The following is a 17,410-nucleotide window of genomic DNA, read 5'->3' as shown; positions in this document are numbered from 1 at the left end:
GCTGTGGAGGGGCGAAAGAGAAAAAAAAAAAAGAAAGACAGGAGGGGAGCCAGGCTTTGGTGGGATGGTGGGGTTGCCGGACACTTTGGAGGGGGTTGTGGGGCTTGGAGCGAATCATTATCGATTAAATTTTTTTTCTCCCACCAATCTGCACCACCGACCAGTGCAGGTCCAGCCTTCTAAGGTATCCTGTCCTCTGTTCCAGGCAGGTCAGGTACCTATCAGGCCCATCTAGTAAGACTGTTACAGGGCAGGGTTACAGTGAGATAAATATATTATGATACTCGGATACCCTTTGCAGAGCCCTTTCCTTGCCATTCGAGCCTGCTATTTGTGGGCACCGCCACAGCCATGGATCTATCTGCCTTGGACCGACTTGGAACACTCTGGCGAGTCTGGCTCTGTCCAGGGCCTTTTTTCATGCGATTCATGCTTATCGCCATCCCCGAATCCCTCTTCTCCCTCTTTTCCCGCTTTTTTCCCTCTTGTGCACAAGTCTCATCACCCGTGCTAAACTCAAAACGGACATCTGCGCTACTGGGGTTTTGACGGGCAGGACGGGGTTCTGACTGGGGGCGGTACGTCGCCAAGTCAAGCTGGAAGGCGGTGAGAGCGAGCGACCAAGTCAGCCCGCCGCCCTCACACATACGTAGCAGTATGGACAGCGATTAAACGATAATGAGGAGGGTTTAGATTGACACTGAATCTTAGCTAAGGTGCTAAGGTTGCATTCAAGGCCCGCTATGCAAACACTGAACTGGCTCGACATGCCTTGGTGACCTCTGCCTTGACCTACCTACCTACCTACCTACCTACCTAGAACAGTGACGCGCCGACACACCGACAAGCCACCGTTAGGAAGTGAAGTGCCAGTCTGTGGCATTATGTTTCTGCTAAATGCCACACAAGCATCGACAGACCAGGGAGGTATGTACAATATAGTGTAGAGTACGGACCACATGGGTAGGTAGCCACACGTAGCTTCAAGTGGCAAGGCAAATCGGTGCACCGTTCGAAAGACGACAAGTCTATCAAAACAGACTGAACTCAGTGTAACTCGCCGCATGGCGATCGCCCGTCCTTCAAGCTTACCTTAATGCCGAGGTGCATCACGCTGGGCCTCTAGGTGAACCCTATTATTGCCTAGCGAGCCAACTGGCTAGGTAGCTATCAGGAAGCAAAGGCGAGGTTGAGGTTGAGGTTCAGTAGAGGCCCTTAGTGTAGACGAGACGGTTACAGAACCACTCACTGCATGCCCATGGTAAAAAAACAAGGAAAGGTCATGGATTGGGTTTGGTTGACATTATATCATTAGTCATTGCAATAAGTATTTGGGTATCTACGTCGACAGCAAAAGCATACGTCAAGCACATTCAAAAGCGGCCGTCCCGTTCCGTTCCATGGAAATACGTCGTCGCCGCCGCCGCATGTACATCATCATATCAGGCTTTAACCCGGTAGGTAGTTTTCCTTTTCTTTTCCACCGTGAAGGTAGTTAGTTAGTTGTAAATCCCGCCCCGACTTCCCTTTTACACACTCTGTTGATATGGTGGTAAGTGTACCCAAGTCAGGCGGCAAGGCAGGCAAGGCAGGCAAGGCAGGCAAGGCAGGCAAGGCAGGCAAGGCAGGCAAGGCAAGGCAAGGCAATCTTGGTTGTTGATTGTTGGTTCGCCTTATTCTGCCTTCACCTCGGCAGCTTCCGCCGCGACACCGTTGGGCTTTTCATTCTCCTTCGTCTTTTCCTTCTCCTGCTTCAACTCATCCTCTAGAGCTTTCTTTTCGCTTTCGAGGCGATCGACGCTGGACTGGAGTTCTGACTTGGAATCTTGAGCTGTCTTGATGTCAGCTTCTAGCTCCGCAAGCTTGGCTTCGAGAGCCGCCTTGTCCTGTAACAACACGTCGTTAGCTCTTAGAACCATGGATGATGAGATTTTGATTCGTGCTGAGTAATTGGGGGGCAACATACCTTGGTCGCAGTCTGTAGACCTTCCTCAGCCGCTGTGGCCTTCTTCTCAGCCGCCTCACTCTGCTCGCGAAGGCCAGTAATCTCCTTGGCCTGCTCGTCAACCTGCGTCTTGGCCTTGTCGCTTGCCTCTTCTGCACTCTTGAGCTTAGTCTCGAGTTCGCTGACCTGCTTGGTAGCGTTCTGGGCCTCGGCCGACTTCTCATCAACCTGGGCCTTGAACTTGCTGCTATCCTCCTCGGCGGACTTCAACTTTGTCTCGAGTTCGGTCACTTGCTGAGAAGTCTTTTCAACCTCGGCTTTGAGGCTGTTGTTACCGTCCTGGAGTTCGGCTAGATCCTTTTCGGCCTTGGCCTTGTCCTCGTTGGCCTTCTGTAACTCTGCCTTGTGGCTCTTCAACTTCTCCACTTGTTTGGCAACAAGAGAATCGTACTTTTCCTGGAGTTCCTGCTGTTGCTTCTTGCCTGCCTCAAGCTCCTGTTTCAACGAGTCGGACTCCTTAGCCGACTCATCCTGTGAACTCTGTAGAGACTTCAGCTTTTCTTCGAGCTGTGCAGATGATTTCTTGGCCGCGTCCAACTCTGCCACCAAGGCGTCATGCTTCTCTTTCGACTCAGATGACCCCTTCTTAGCAGCGTCCAACTCGCTCAAAATGGCCGTGTGCTTGTCTTGCCATTCCGCTGATTCTTTCTTGGCGGAGGTTAGCTCGCTCGAAGCACTGGCATGCTTCTCCTGCCATTCAGAAGACTCCTTCTTGGCTGCCTCCAAGTCAGCAGATGCAGTTCCTTTGGCAGTCTCGTATTCACTGGCAAGACCATCATATTTGGTCTGTAATGCCTGGTGCTTCTCTTGCCACTCTGTAACCTCCTTCTTGGTGGCGTCACGCTCGGCAACGACAGCGTCGTAGTCTGTTTGAAGCGTCTTTTGCTTGGCTTCCGAGTCAGCGACCTGCTTTTTCGCGGCTTCTAACTCAGATTGAAGCTTTTCGTATGTCGCTTGCAAGGTCTGGTGCTTCTCTTGCCATTCTGCGACCTCCTGCGTGGTGGCACCTGACCGGGCAATCAAGTCATCATATGTGGACTTCAGGGCGTCATGTTTGCCCTGCCATTCCGCAGCCTTCTCTTGAGTAGCAGTGAGGTCGGCAGTCAGCTTCTCATGTGCCTGTGCCAAGTCGGACTTTGACTGTTGCGCCTCGGCTAAGCTAGCGTTGGTGGTGGATAGCTGATCGTCGGACTGCTTTTTCAGAGCATCATGCGACTGCTGCAATTGATCCTTGTCGCTCTGTGACTTGGCGAGGGCGGCTTTTTGCTCTTCGAGGGCCTTCGTGGCGGAGGATAGCTCCTCGGCAGTCTTGCTCTGCTCGGCCTGTAGGGCATCACGGGCAGCAGCCGCAGCAGCGACTTCCTTCTTGACGGCGACGAGATCAGCTGCGAGTGAGCTGTAATTCTCCGTGGATCCGTCGAGATCCTTCTTAGCGGAAGCTAGCTCCTGTGAAAGAGACTCCTTGGTCTGCTCGAGAGAGGCGAGCTTGTCCTCGAGGGACTTCAGCTGCTCTTTGGCGGCGCCATCGGACTCGAGAGCGCGGGCAGCGGCCTCGGCTTGATGCTTGTCGGCTTGCTGCTGGTTCTCGCGTTCCAATTCAGCTATCTTCTTCCGCAGAGCATCGGCCTCTTCCTCGAGGGTGGCGACCCGTTGGTCCTGCTCGGCAATCCTCTTGTCCAAATGGTCCTTGGCTAGTGGATCGGCGCCTGAGAGTGTGGACAGGATATTTCCCATTGTCGGTCGGGCTACGAGTCAATTGATATGCAAAGAGATGTCCCTGTGGATTGCAGGAGGTGTCAGTCGAGGCGTGGCCACAGCTGTGCAAACCAAAAGTGAGTACGGCACTGCCGGAAGAGGGGAGAAAGGCGGTCCGTGTGCTGCTCTCGGGGTGTAAGTACCACGACTGACTGCCATGCCGAGCAATGTGTGTGTGTGTGTGTGGCCTCAGCACCACGGCACCACGGCACCACAGCATGATAACATGATAGCAGCATAGCACCACGGGTCTGTACAGTGTGTATGCGAGCGAGCGAGACTTACTTACTGACAAGACAAGCGATAAGCTCAATGGCGCTTATACTACAACAAGTATACCGCGATACAAAGTGAACCACACGAGCGCACTCTCTCGTGGGAATGGGGACAGGTGTAGAGGGGTAAAATGGAGGTGAGGGAGAGCAGAAAGGAGGCAGTTGGCCGGTAATGTCGTTGGCATGCGAGTCTGTAGGATAAATGAGAAAAAAAAAAACCTTGAATTCCCACTCTGGCGGTCAGCGGTCAGGGACAAGCTCGGCCGGCCTGGTTTGTTGGCCTGGTGATATTTTTTTTTTTTTTCTTTCTTTCTCTCTCTCTCTCTCTCTCTCTCTCTCTCTCTCTCTCTCTCCCTCTCTTTTTTTTTTTTTTTTTTTCCTCGGATGGACCCTTATTACTTACAGGTACATGTAAGTATGCCCGCATGATAGTGTAGATACGTGTAGACACCATCCGATGATGCCCTGGCATGATCCTGCCCTGCCTGCGCTAACGGGTGTATAGTGGCACTTACTGTACCTATCCTGGCTACAGTGTTAATTCCAGAGTGGATGCTAGGGCGCTTAGTGAACTTTGTTAGCTCCTACCCCTCCAATCAAGTACTTAGGTATATGAACGACAACCAGCAGATAGCCGTGTTACTTACATTCTTACATTTAGGTATATAACGGGAATTCAATTTACCACACTATGAGGTATCCTGCATGTTGGTAGGTGAGGATACCGGTAAGTGGTTTCAACTTCTATGCGAAGGTATGATTAGGGATTCAATCTGTTCCTCTACGAAGGGAAACCCAACCAACCAACCTACCTAGGTTCTTACTCTTTCAGCCTCGCTCGAGTAAGGTCGCCGAGATCTAGTCATGTACAGTAGGTACCGCCGGTATTTTCGCCCACAGTGCAAGGACCAGTGACACAGAATGCTCGGTTCATGCACATGAATACCTAAATGCACCATCTCGCACATCGCAGATACGCTATCTACGCTTTGTCAGGGCATGCCATTGGCGCCGACACCACCCACGCTAAACTCTACCGGGCACAACAGCGACGCGCTAACTTCCAAGGTCGTACAGGTAATCAAGCCCGTAATCAAGGCACCCGCCCCCGCTACCCCTCGGTGTACATTACTGTACTTACAGCGCATACTTACAGAAGGTAGGTAGCGATAGTGGCTCCGGCGTACAGTTATAAGTACAGTAGTACCTACCTATGTACCTCTGCGTCTCTACCTACTACATCCATGGATGTACCTGGCTATCTAGGTACTAAGTACATACTCTACCTATGTAGGTATGGTATGTAGTGAGGTAGGTACCTAAGGTGAGAGCAGCACTCACACGCAAGCTCTTGATAGGTATGACCTACACATACCTACCATCTATTAAAGCAATGCATTCCCATCTCATGTTGATGATTGGGTATGTATGCAGGTCAATTGATGAGCGGCGAACCCGCCTATAGGTAGGTACTTCGATGTGAGTATGTATCATCAAGATGGGTCATATACACGTGTACGCTACGTGTAAGACTGATTAAAGTAGATGTTCCTGAGTAGGTAGGTAGTGCGATATGCTAGTGGGGAGCAGGTAAATACGGCATGTACACTCTACCTCCGCTCCGTAGACGGGATGCGTTGGCACCCTGCTGTGGGGAATTCTTCAGCATATTACCTACAGTGCCTTCACACACGTAGCGCACCGTATCTGCCTTACTTACTTACTTACACTTACCTACCTACCTACCTAGGTTACCTAGGTAGGTACCTAGGTATATAGCATAGCATGATACCCATACATGTATTTGAATTTTTATGCCAACTGAGGATCTGGTTCTACTTGTCAATATCTCATCTCGCATGAAATATCAATTTAGTTCATGTCTCCTAGTGTAAAGCGAGTAAATAAGTACCTAGGTGATGTAGATATCAGTATTGTTCTCGAGGCTGTGAAACACGCGCGACGAGAGACGGATACGGTATTGGTATATCTGCTGAGAGTGGTGTGAAGTGGAAATTGGACGGCAAGGGAGCAAACATGAACCAGGTCAGCCTCATCGCCTCCATGCCTCCATCCGTCGGCACCTCGTGTAGGCCGCCTCGGCCAATCTTTTGATTACCTGGATACCTAGTTCGTATAGGAGGCGGGTTGCATACATGTTCTTGGGTCGTCTTTTCACAACGAACCGATTCCGCATCGAACACCAAACGGGGGATTGAAAGCGACCGAGGGTGGTATATAATCTTAGGACATGCTGGGCCTACGATTCTGTAACATCACCCCTGGTAGGCCGGTTTGGTATCTTTTAGCAGACTCGCCATGAACGTTCTCGATTTTTCGTATCTGTTTAGATTAGTTTAGGGATAACCCGGGTTGACCATACACCCCTCCATCGAGAATGAGGTTCTCATTATCATCCAAATCATCTTGCACTCTCCTCCACTTCGTGGCATTCGCTTTTCGGCCCTCCTGCGCTGCCCCTTTACCCTTGATATCAAACACGGGTTTGATCAATCCGCCGAGGAGGGGATTCTTGCTAAAAGCACCGCCGCCGCCTCTATCGCGGTTCGCACTTCTCTCCTCCAAGGCTGGCCCGTCGTCCTGGCCGGCACCTGGCTCGTCGGGACTCGTTGGTCGTTCAGCTGGTGCCATCTTTCGCACCACCTTTCCGCCGACGAGATCAATGCTGACCACCTGTCGACGCTTCTCATATTCTGGCCGGGCATTCCATTCCATCTCTCGCAGTATCTTCTGTTGCCGTTTGAGTTCTCGGGCACGTTCTTCGGGCGTTGCCCACTACAAGAGTCCGCGTCAGTGAATACAAGCCACTTTGGTGCTGCCGTTCTCCTGAGCCTGTAGATCTAGGATCCAAGGGTATGATGGATCAAAATAATGGGCTCTGTGGTCCCAGTTCAGGTAGGATGATGACCCATGACTTCGCTGGCGACTTACAATATTGCCACCCGTCCCAGCCACAGCACCGCTGACATCGAATTCGGCTGCTTCGTCTCTCACGGTCGTACGACGTGCATTTTGTGCCTGAAATCCAAGTAGTCTATCTCGATGCTCCAGAGCCTTGGTCTCGGCCTCACTCGGTGTCCTAGCGGCATCTCTAGGTCTGGAAAAGGGTACCGGTGCTTTCGATACTTCAGCCCGTTTATGGGCTTGGCGATCAACTTTGGTATCAACAGTAAGTATTCGCCATCAGAACTAGACCAGTAGATGTTCACAGAGGGCTATATCCGCGATCTTTCTTTCTTTCTTTTTTTTTTGTGTGTGAGAGAGAGGAGGGGGGGCGGGGGCTTAGGTATACTTACTAGCCATTTTTTCTCTGCCGCGTTCGTCCCGTAGCTCGCGGATCATGGATTGAATCTCGGCAGAGGTCAGTAGCGACGTGCCGCAGAAGGTACAGGGGCCAAGACCTTCCTTAACACAGATGACTTTACCACAGCTGAGGCAATTCGGGGCAGAAGCCAGGAGAGGGTGCCGGGCGGCTACACAGTTGCATCTCCGTAAGGCGGCATCAGTTGTGTGGGATGGGTTGGTGGTCATCTCAAGCGCGCGGATGGCGTCATCGAGATCTGATAGTGCGGTAGAGGCACCATGCATCGCAGTACCACCAGCGATATGAACTTTGGTCTTGGGCGCCGGCGTGGAGGACCGTGACCCGGGAGTTGATCTGGACTTGGGAGCGGGCAAGTCAGATATCAGCCGTCCTTGTCCGGACTGGGACTTGGGGGCAGGTGGTGGCGGTGTTGCAGATTGACGATGTACAGTTTTTATGGTGGTAGACGCAACAGTCGGGGCCACGACAGGGCTAGGCCGTCGAACAACATAGTCCTCATCGAGATTCTTCTTGTTGTAGACAGTTCCTGGAGCAGGGCCGGATTCCACCACCCTGCGCGGCGCAGGCGTATGCAAAGGTGCCTTTTTCTTCTTGGACTGGCCCTTGTTGAATTTGGGCACTGGTTCAACAGGAGATGCAGAAGATGGACCTGTGCCAGCACCAGTGTTGGACGAGCTGGACTTGGAAGGCTTAGGGTCTTGCCTCCTCGAATTGAATGTAGCAATGAATTCAACGACTTCAGGCGAGTCGCCAAGGAGGTTGCGGAAATGGTCGACGGCCTCGGCTTTCGATAAGGTGGAGGCATATTGAAGTACCTGTTCCAGCTCATCATCGGGCAGAGGCAGAAGCCTTGAGAGTTGAACCGTCGACATAACGCTGGCTGGCGAATCTGGAGCGACCTGTATGGTGACGGGCTCAGGCAGGACTACTCTGAGTTCTGTGGTTGGTGATGCTGTTGAATATGCCGATGATACAACCCAGAGATTTGGTTCTCGACAACGCCCGCGTCCCCACCTGTCACCTCTGTACCTTAGGTACTGCACTACAGTACTCCCTAACACAAGCTGAGTACGTAGGTATCAGTCTCAACGTATCTAAGAGATAGAGCGGTGCAGTAAAAAAGCGAGACGGGTGAAATATAAGCTTCCTTACCCTGTTTGTTTTTGGTTTATTTTGAAGTCAGTGTCTTGATGGTAATCTGATGTAAGCGCATGCTTCTTGCGTTGTCGGCGAAAGAGTCATAATAACGCCTGCCGCCTATGATAGTAGGTACCTAGGTAGTGGGTTAGGTGTGCTTCTCCAGGTGCCTCTTAGGTACCTACCACCCGCTCTATGTACTTCCATATGTCGACAGTCGACAGTCGACAGGTCATGATGGAATGAAATCGCTACTAGTGTATATGTCGTGAGGTTGAAAATGGTATAGAGATTAGCATAAAGCCTATTATTACCAGCTGCATATACCAGGTACAGACCAGGTACCTAGATAGGGTATGTGGTCATACCTCTACATAGTAACATGGCGAAAGGCATACAACTGTCTTAGACATAGATGGTTGACCACAAAGTTATTACTTCTCTGGGCAGACCCTGGGGATAGACGAGAGAACCAGGGCTCCGGGGAGGTAGCCGAGGGCTTGAGCAACTCAACTAACTCACCCGGCTCAAGGCAAAACCTCTCTCTGCTCTCTCCAGGCTCTCTCTCTCTCTACCTACCTACCTAATCAACTCACCATCTCGCCATTCGCCTTATACCTCCAAATAGTATATGATGGGGGATCTTCATTCAATGCCTTTCAAGCACAGGGGTGCTCTCAAAAGAATAGAGATCAACTACATCCCTCAGACACGTATGTAGATACTCCTCGTGTCCAATTCGTTGTCTGGGGCTTGAGACATGCATTAGGATCATCCCGCGCCCACATTCCCCGGTCCAGCATATACCCTAAGACATGGGCGCCGTAGCTCAGCAACGCCAACCATCTTGTCGCTGGCCGGGCGAGAATGGTGCATTGTTGATTGTGGCTCGTTTCTCGCAGACTGGTACCTCAACAGCAGAGATCCATCATGTTGCGAAACACAGCTTTTCCTCCCTTTGGACCGCCGACCTGCCTATCGCCGTGATGCGAACATCCCCGCAACAAACCCCCCCCGCACATCCTGGTATATCCCTACCTACGTACAGACTACGTAGGAGCTACTGAGGCACAGCTAGTGCGTGCCGAGACGCGGAGAACTCGGCTCTGCCCTACTCGGTGCCATTTCCTTGAAGAAAAAGTGAGCTACTTCGTAGGTAACAGGTAAGTGACGTTGCATGTGCCCGCCCTCTGTCACACACACCGTAGTCCAAAGTGGAAGGCTGACAATTCAGTTGCCCAAACAGTTCTTAGCACTCGGTGGTCATTGGACAAACAGGCTGCATCTACGTGTGTAAGTCAACGGCACATGGAGCGAAATTCGGCATTACTTTGGATTCACACCATGCCAAATGCACGATATCTATATGCAACATTGGACTAATCGTCATAGCCCCTGCGCAGGCACCCCTGCCTACCTGCCTGCCTGTCTGTCTGTGCCGCCGTGATCATTGCTAACAATAGCAATGTCGTTGTCATATGGTCTGTTGGAAGAGTCCCCGATGGCTGGCCCCGAAAATGAGGAAAAGAGGCATAATGTGGTCCAATCAACGCTTCGACAATATGTCGTCGCTGTGGAAGAGCCAAAAAGAGGCCAGGGTAGCCACCCTCTCCTCCGTGGTCGTTTCTCACAAGCAGATTCCGTACTTCTAAAGATGGCTACCATGTCCATCATCATCACCTTCCTGGTGCTCACCCACTCTGCCCTGGGACACCGCCAGTTGCTGGCGCGCCAGGACACCAACCACGTGACAGGAACCTCGTTTCTCGACCACGAGGATCCTATATCCTACTTTTCCGGACGCACTTTCTTGAGGGACAACATCCCCTATATCGACATTCCCGACAAGCTCATCCAGGATGTGTACTATTACAGATGGACCTCACTCCAGCGGAACCTCCGGTACGTGACGGCCGGTACGGGCTATATGTGTACCGAGTTCGTGCATCCCGTCGGCTACGCACAAGCTTTCGGCACCATCGATGCCGCGGCTGGCCATCAAATTGACGAGTCGCGGTGGCTCAGAAACACCGCGTACGCCGATGACTACATCCAACTCTACACTAGGGGTCCAGCTGATCCGCTCCAATACACACAATGGATTCTGGATGCCACGAGCCGTCGCTCCATGGTGACGGGCGATAGTGAGTTTCTATCAACCCAATTGCACGACATGATCCGTGTATGGAATCTGTGGGATCGCCAGTATGATTCAGCTGTTGGGTTGTATTACTATGAGCCCGTTTGGGATGCCCAAGAACTGTCTCTGCCCGGTTACATAGCTGACCCTGACAACCTCAACTGGGATCTGAGGAAAGATGGTCCAGAAACATTCCGACCGAGTCACAAGTAAGCATTATCTATCCGTGACTTCTAAGCAGATGCTTTGCCCGTCTTGCCTCCCTTACCTTCTTGGCCCGGACTAGGGAAAGGGCTAATAACGTTATCTTATAGTGCTTATATGGTCGCAAATGCCAGAGCCATAGCCAGGGCTGCTAACCTTGCTAAGGACAATGACATCGAGTCAGAGTTTTCCAAAATTGCGAACGAACTAGAAGCCGCCATGTTTGAGTATCTGTGGTCCCCGGAACAGGAATTCTTTGTATGTGGATGTCACCTAAATCCATATTCACTATCAGAATAGCTAGGCCTTGGAAATTCCTACCTCGTCCTTTTCCTAAAGAATCTGCACTAATATTATAGCTTCTCAGATGGATGTCATTCGCCCTAATAATCCCAACCTGACACGACTGACAGGTCGCGAGCAAGTGGGACTATTCCCTTATCGGTTCGCCATTGGCCTGAATGAACGTTATGCTCAGTCAGCCCTCAATTCCATGTTCGATCCCAAGGGCTTCTTAGCAACCTACGGTCCCACGACTCTGGAGATTCGTGACCCGTGGTTCATGGGCACTAAGCCTGATAGTTACTGTAAGTTATTGTCGCTGATATTCTGAGATGGCGGAGTGAAGGAGGACTTTTACTGACGGCGTATAGGTTGTTACTGGAACGGCCAGTCTTGGCCATACTCGACCAGTCATACTCTTAAGTCACTGGCAGAAATCTATCGATCAGGTGTCACTAACGCTACTGCGGAACAATACGTTCAGTACTTGCAGACGTATGCCCGAACACAGCAAAAGAATGGCAGACCTTACGTCGCTGAGTCCCATTCTCCATTTGATGATACTTGGAGCGCAGACAGTAGTAACCACTCGGAGCACTATGATCACTCAACTAATAACGAGTAAGTCATTCCTAAGCTGTCCCCACAACCTCGACGTAGATGATCTCAAGAGCGTAGGCTGCTACTCTCCAGAAGTCCTCCGGCGTTGCCTGCTGGAGTGTAGTTTCATCCTATCGGCAATTTCTAACATTGAATAATCCAGCGATGTGATCACTGGGCTTCTGGGTATCATACCGCAATCAGATGACACCCTCCACATTTCTCCCATCATCCCCAGCAATTGGACGTATTTCCTCCTGGAAAACCTTGCTTATCACGGACATTCAATTACTGTCTTATACGATAAGGACGGGTCGAGATACGCCGCTCGGCCAGGGCTCACTGTCTATGTAAATGGCGAACAGGTCCATCATGGCGAAAATCAGTCTGCAGTAGTTCCAATCCCACCTCCCTCGTTGACTGTAGATGAGGCACCTATCAACATTGCGGCGAATCCCGATGGCCCAGGCCAATATCCTACGATAGACGCCACCTTCACGTGGCTATCCGACTACAGCTACAAAGCCATTGACGGGGTAGTTTACTATGATGTATTACCCGATAATCGATGGACAAATTACCTATCAACCCATTCGAATGATACACTCACTGTGCATTTCGCACGTCCACGTAAAGTGTCATCGGTTACGCTCGCACTTTATCATGATCTTTCACGGGGTGGCAGTATCGATTTACCAGATCGCATCGAAATTTCCGGCTCTTCGGGACCTATCACATCGGTCGACTCGAGTACGATGCTCTTGGCAAATGACGTTAACACCATCACCTTTGACTCCGTGGAGACAACATTCTTAGCAGTCAATCTGTACCGCAGCTCAGAGACAACATGGGTTGGTGTCTGCGAGCTAGAGGTATGGACACCACCACCGATGGGGCCAACCTATTTCGCCGTAGACGCTCATCTCACGGGTGAGAAAACACGGGTTGTACAGGATATGGCGTCGACGGCAACGGCCAATGGGGCTGTCGTTGGCGGTGTTAGAGCCGACAGCAATGTGGCCTTCTCGGGTATCAAGTCGGATGGCCAATCCACACAGTTGACCCTCAGCTATGCGAACCCTACCGACGCTGCTATAACTGTCAGTGTCGAGGTTAATCAGGTGCCGCAGTCGAAATTGACGTTGACACCATCGGGGGCCAGTTATTCTGCTGTCACAGCAAATATCATATTGGCCAAGGGAAAGAATTATATCAGCCTAAGAGGTGGTTCGAACAGGGGCGAGGTTCGGTATGAGACGTTGAGAATAGACTAAAGTCTGAATCTTTAGATATCTATCCCTATTTAGATACCATAGTTGAAATAGTATACATAAAAGCCTCCAATGTCGAAGATCTTAGCATTTAACTATGAGACCCTGTACACCGCCTACGACAGAGTAGATAGATTTCTTCACGCCTCTGTAGCTCAACAACGTGAGTCTTAACATGCATCAGCCGATCCCAGTACATAGCTACAGAATATTACTCCCTCTCGCAAGTCATGGGGCATATCTCATTAAGCGTGCTAAATTTGGGAGGTTTGAGAAACCACCCGGCATTCCGATGCAAAACGTATAATTAATATGAGTACTCTTCCATGCAAATAGACCGCCCAGGGTCGGGTTAAGCCGACTAATCTTAGATACGTATGAGGTCACGCAGTTTGGCCCCCCACTGCAGCAAGTGAATCAAATAGATCGACACATATGAACTATTTATCAGCGCGTATCCTATCCGAAGGATGTTGATTCATACTCTCGCGATTGCGGTCTATCCGCTAGATTGATATCATCGCGCTAAGTACTAACTCATCAACAATTATGATACAACCGGTCATCTCCATCATAAGCTACCTATAGTAACTATCAACCCAGATTATATTTATGTGGCATATCGTAGAAGACACCGAGCATTGGTAAAAATCACATCGGCAAAAATTCGATGTATAGCAAGGTGATTAAACTAACGAAATATAGACATTTTGAAAAGTCCATCACACGCATATCACAATCTAGTCGTGCCCGAACCTCTCTATTCCACTCGTCTAAGGGCACATACCTCCCCCATGTTCCAGCCTATTCTTTACATCAGCTGCATAGACATGCCGGGAAGCTCAGTAATCCCTGCCAGCAATTAGCATTTTCCATATCAAATCCACTACAAATAAACACCAAGCAAAGGTTAGTTAGACTTACAGCCGTCGTTATTCTCCTGGACAACAGGTTTGATAGAGCACGCCTTGGCATTATTAATAGCCTGGTTAGCAAGCGTCGAGCACTTCGCGCCCATGCAGCCAGATGTATCCATGGCCTTCTGCAGCGCGTTGCCTTTCCATCCGAATACGTAGTCGCCGTGCTGGCCGTAGCCTAATTAAAGAAGATCAATATGGTTAGCAACTTCACGGACAGTTTTTACCTTGAGCCATGTTTGAGAAATAAAGAAGAATAATCATAGAAAGGCCGTAATTACCTGTGTTATCTCCAGTGCTGAGGTAGAACGGCTGTGACCCGTCCGTTGGCCACTGCTCGTTGGCAAACAGGTCGGTCTTCCAGACTACCTCGTACATCAACTGTGGGATGCGGATTGGGTGCGTCGAGGGGCAAGATCCGCCCAGACTCAAGAAATCGGCGGGGCCTGTTGTTGGGTATGTTATATGGTCTTGATGGTTAGGGGTGTCGAGGTTCTTGCCGTCCCAGCAACTGTTGAACATTTCGAGTTAGCACGGAGATATATGACAGAGAGGGGCCAAGATGATAGTAGTTACTCGGCACTTACGTGGGGAACAAGATATTAGATCGAATGCCACCTGGACATTTCTTCTTTGGCAGATATTCAGTGTCGATATTTGCGTCCATGCAAGGAGCAGAATAGTCACCGCCGAAGTTAGGTCCAGTATAGCAACGGTAGCAGTTTTGTCGCTTTAGCTTGGTACCTGTGCGGGAGCGTGCCATGGCATCTCCGACAAGCATACGGAAGCCCTATTGACACTGTTAGTTCTAGAGGGTTTTATCGAAGGTACGATGACGAACTGGTTTGAAGGCAGTAATCTTCCCTGGTTGCGCGGAGACGTAGTACACGAGGATTCCGCCTGCGGTCTGAGTGCTAAAATTATCATTGAATTGGTACCTGCACGGGAAACACGTTAGTGTCACTATACCAGTGAAGAGACCAATATGCATTATGAGTATAAGGGCGCAAAATGGTTTAAGAAGATAGCTTACGCAGAGCCACCCTGGGGAACACGTTTGTAGGTGCCGTTGCGGGCCTTGAAGTAACTATGATATAATTAAGTCAGTTGCTGTGATTTCAAGTATGAATTTCGAAAATTGCGGAAACGTGTAAAGCACTAATCAATTGACAATGGGTGGCGTGACACATAACTCCACGGGCCCAAAGGCGAAAGCAATAGTAACACCACATCTCGGGATTCGCTCACAGGTTAGCTGTCCAGTAGTTACTAAAATCTTCCGAGAAGGCACAAGTCGTGCACGTCGCCGCGCTCGAGACATCACCAGTCGTCATGCTGGCATTAAACGTGTTTCCACCCACGATCTGATGGACGTGTGACGAAGGGACCGACCCGGGGTTCACAAGCGGATCAAGTCGATCAATGACCACCTGGGAGCATCCAAACCGAAGCATGGTAACTCCACCACCGCCTCCGAATTGCGGGACGGCGCCCGCCAGCGTCGAGAAACCGAGGATCGTAGACCAATACATCTTGATGAGTGCAGTCTTTCTCTGGTATACCGTACTCTGCTGTGCTCGGAGACTAGGGGAAGAAAACAAATCTTTTGCGGTCTGTCAATTGTGGGAGCGTATAATATATGAAAGACCAAATATAGAAATAGGGGGGAGGGGATGAGTCCGCTAGCATTGCCCCCCCCGTATTGCCGAACATTCAGTTTACCTGTACCATGTCGAAAGCGTGTGGCGACGTTTTCATGGGCCTGGACGGCATTTATCTGATAGGCTACGACTCATATCTAAGATTAATTGCTTCATGGACACTCGTGACTTGATAGAGCGAGGCCTGGACATTACCGGCTGACAAGTGCGGACACAATTAGCCGGGCGGTTATGGAGCAATCGAAAGGCCGTCATATCTGGGCCTGCATTAGATTGATTGCCGTGCATCCGCACCATCCGCTCTGCGCTGCTTGCTGCTATCTTCGATTCAAGCCTATGGGTGAGATGCATTCTGGCTGTTTCTATCCTCTTAGTATATTGTCCGTGATAGACTAATAATTATTACTCTGCGCATTTTCGTTTCATGATTTCGAGAGTTTGTGATTCATTACGAGATGACAAGTCGTGGAATGAAGACTCCAGTCGAAACTTTTAGTCTGAGTAATGGGACGTTTTGAAATAGAGAGGACAACTCACATGCCCCAAACTCTGTGGTTGGAAGTCTTTCTTGAATCTTCCCAATTGCATGAAACCTCTCTGTAGTACCGACAGCTTCTCATTGAGGCGCTTGGACTCACCGGCGGACTTCAGGCTCTCACTAGCTATCGAGTGTACCTACTTATGTAAAAGATTGCAGATGCCCTCTAGGGACTTGCTTTCGTGCTAAGAACAATGCATTGATAGGAAGATCCTAGTGCAAAGAATTCCATTTGCCTTTTAAGTCGAGACATTAAAGTTGTTCTGTGAAGCCTTTACGATTGAGAAGACGCTACCCGCTTCCCACTGCATCTTTCGATATAGAAAATACCCGCCGGCTGGGAGCATCGTTAATTTAACGAGTTTGATGGTGTTAATTCCTCTTTATGCTCTATTTAGCTATATTATGAAGTTTACCATTAATAATAAAACACCCTGGGTGCTAATTACCGAAAATATGTAAAGGGTTTTATTGTTGGACTTGGTTGCCATGGTATTCCCTTACCTGCTGTTTTGAAGCGGCTCTGATATACCAAGCCCAGTGTATAACAAAGGCTGACAACTGGGCTTGGAACTTGATGCTATTTAGATTACAATGAACAACTAGGGCTGTAAGAGTCCTTGATTAACCAACTCCTCCTCGGCTGTTGGTGGCTTGATTCGACTCTATATACAGCTGGTCTGTTAGACTAGACCGCCTGGTTCTTTCAAGGATCTATTTTAAGAAGCGAAGTCTATATAACCTCACTTTCCAATATTGCCTGCATGTCTTTGAATAATCATGAACCGCCTGCAATGGCCTTTCGTATGGCCAAAATGCAAGGCAAACTACATGTTCAGCTAATTTAGCTTGTATATCTTGTACGCGTGCAACACCGCTCGAATGTAAACAGGGAGACAATCAAATAATTAGAAGTGCTTAGATATATTTACCATGTAGTGTTAACTGGTTTCCTTAAACTCCAGGTCTCCTATACCAATAGTCCACATATATTTAACATAAATTAATCTTACATTTATCTTTATCCACATTAAAGGTCGCCTCCAATCCTAACTGCTAAGTGAGAGCTCGCAAGTTGTCAACCTGCCGTGCAGATTACATCTTACTTGATTACTTAACCTTATGACCGATGGGCCGTCACTGTCTACATACACATGCATCACCGCACAACGAGGCACAAGCTATTAATCACTATAATTGATCATTAGTAGTCGCCGGCCTAAATTTTAACATCCAAGCCAGACGATCCATGGATTACAAAAAGATATACACTGACAAC

General features: G+C 49.7%; 4 protein-coding genes across 4 annotated transcripts; 1 reads left to right on the top strand and 3 right to left on the bottom strand.

Annotated features, from left to right (window-relative positions):
* Nucleotides 1-1,612: 1,612 nt before the first annotated feature.
* Nucleotides 1,613-4,377, bottom strand: F5B22DRAFT_619262 (uncharacterized protein). The gene is made up of 3 exons (XM_047975769.1): nt 4,050-4,377; nt 1,967-3,822; nt 1,613-1,886 (listed from the first exon to the last, which is right to left on the bottom strand). Exons 2-3 carry the CDS (start codon nt 3,737-3,739, stop codon nt 1,674-1,676), a joined length of 1,986 nt encoding a protein of 661 aa, XP_047827878.1. The 5' UTR covers nt 3,740-3,822; nt 4,050-4,377; the 3' UTR covers nt 1,613-1,673.
* Nucleotides 4,378-5,792: 1,415 nt separating this feature from the next.
* On the bottom strand, nt 5,793-8,583 carry F5B22DRAFT_380255 (putative zinc finger motif, C2HC5-type-domain-containing protein). The gene is made up of 4 exons (XM_047971274.1): nt 8,534-8,583; nt 7,353-8,445; nt 6,988-7,211; nt 5,793-6,831 (listed from the first exon to the last, which is right to left on the bottom strand). Exons 2-4 carry the CDS (start codon nt 8,251-8,253, stop codon nt 6,388-6,390), a joined length of 1,569 nt encoding a protein of 522 aa, XP_047827877.1. The 5' UTR covers nt 8,254-8,445; nt 8,534-8,583; the 3' UTR covers nt 5,793-6,387.
* Nucleotides 8,584-10,019: 1,436 nt separating this feature from the next.
* On the top strand, nt 10,020-13,018 carry F5B22DRAFT_649608 (Six-hairpin glycosidase-like protein; the record flags this gene model as incomplete). Its single annotated transcript, XM_047979195.1, has 5 exons — nt 10,020-10,867; nt 10,973-11,120; nt 11,230-11,449; nt 11,516-11,765; nt 11,908-13,018. 5 exons carry the CDS (start codon nt 10,020-10,022, stop codon nt 13,016-13,018), a joined length of 2,577 nt encoding a protein of 858 aa, XP_047827876.1.
* Nucleotides 13,019-13,465: 447 nt separating this feature from the next.
* Nucleotides 13,466-15,783, bottom strand: F5B22DRAFT_380174 (uncharacterized protein). The gene is made up of 7 exons (XM_047971273.1): nt 15,181-15,783; nt 14,966-15,019; nt 14,774-14,870; nt 14,520-14,722; nt 14,214-14,443; nt 13,940-14,110; nt 13,466-13,867 (listed from the first exon to the last, which is right to left on the bottom strand). The coding sequence occupies exons 1-7, from the start codon at nt 15,462-15,464 to the stop codon at nt 13,827-13,829; spliced, it is 1,080 nt and encodes a 359-aa protein (XP_047827875.1). The 5' UTR covers nt 15,465-15,783; the 3' UTR covers nt 13,466-13,826.
* Between the last annotated feature and the right edge of the window lie 1,627 nt (nt 15,784-17,410).

Source organism: Xylaria bambusicola (genome assembly GCF_022495145.1).
Source record: "Xylaria bambusicola strain CBS 139988 unplaced genomic scaffold F5B22scaffold_44, whole genome shotgun sequence".
Lineage (NCBI taxonomy): Eukaryota > Fungi > Ascomycota > Sordariomycetes > Xylariales > Xylariaceae > Xylaria > Xylaria bambusicola.
This window is presented reverse-complemented; position numbering and strand designations above follow the sequence as displayed.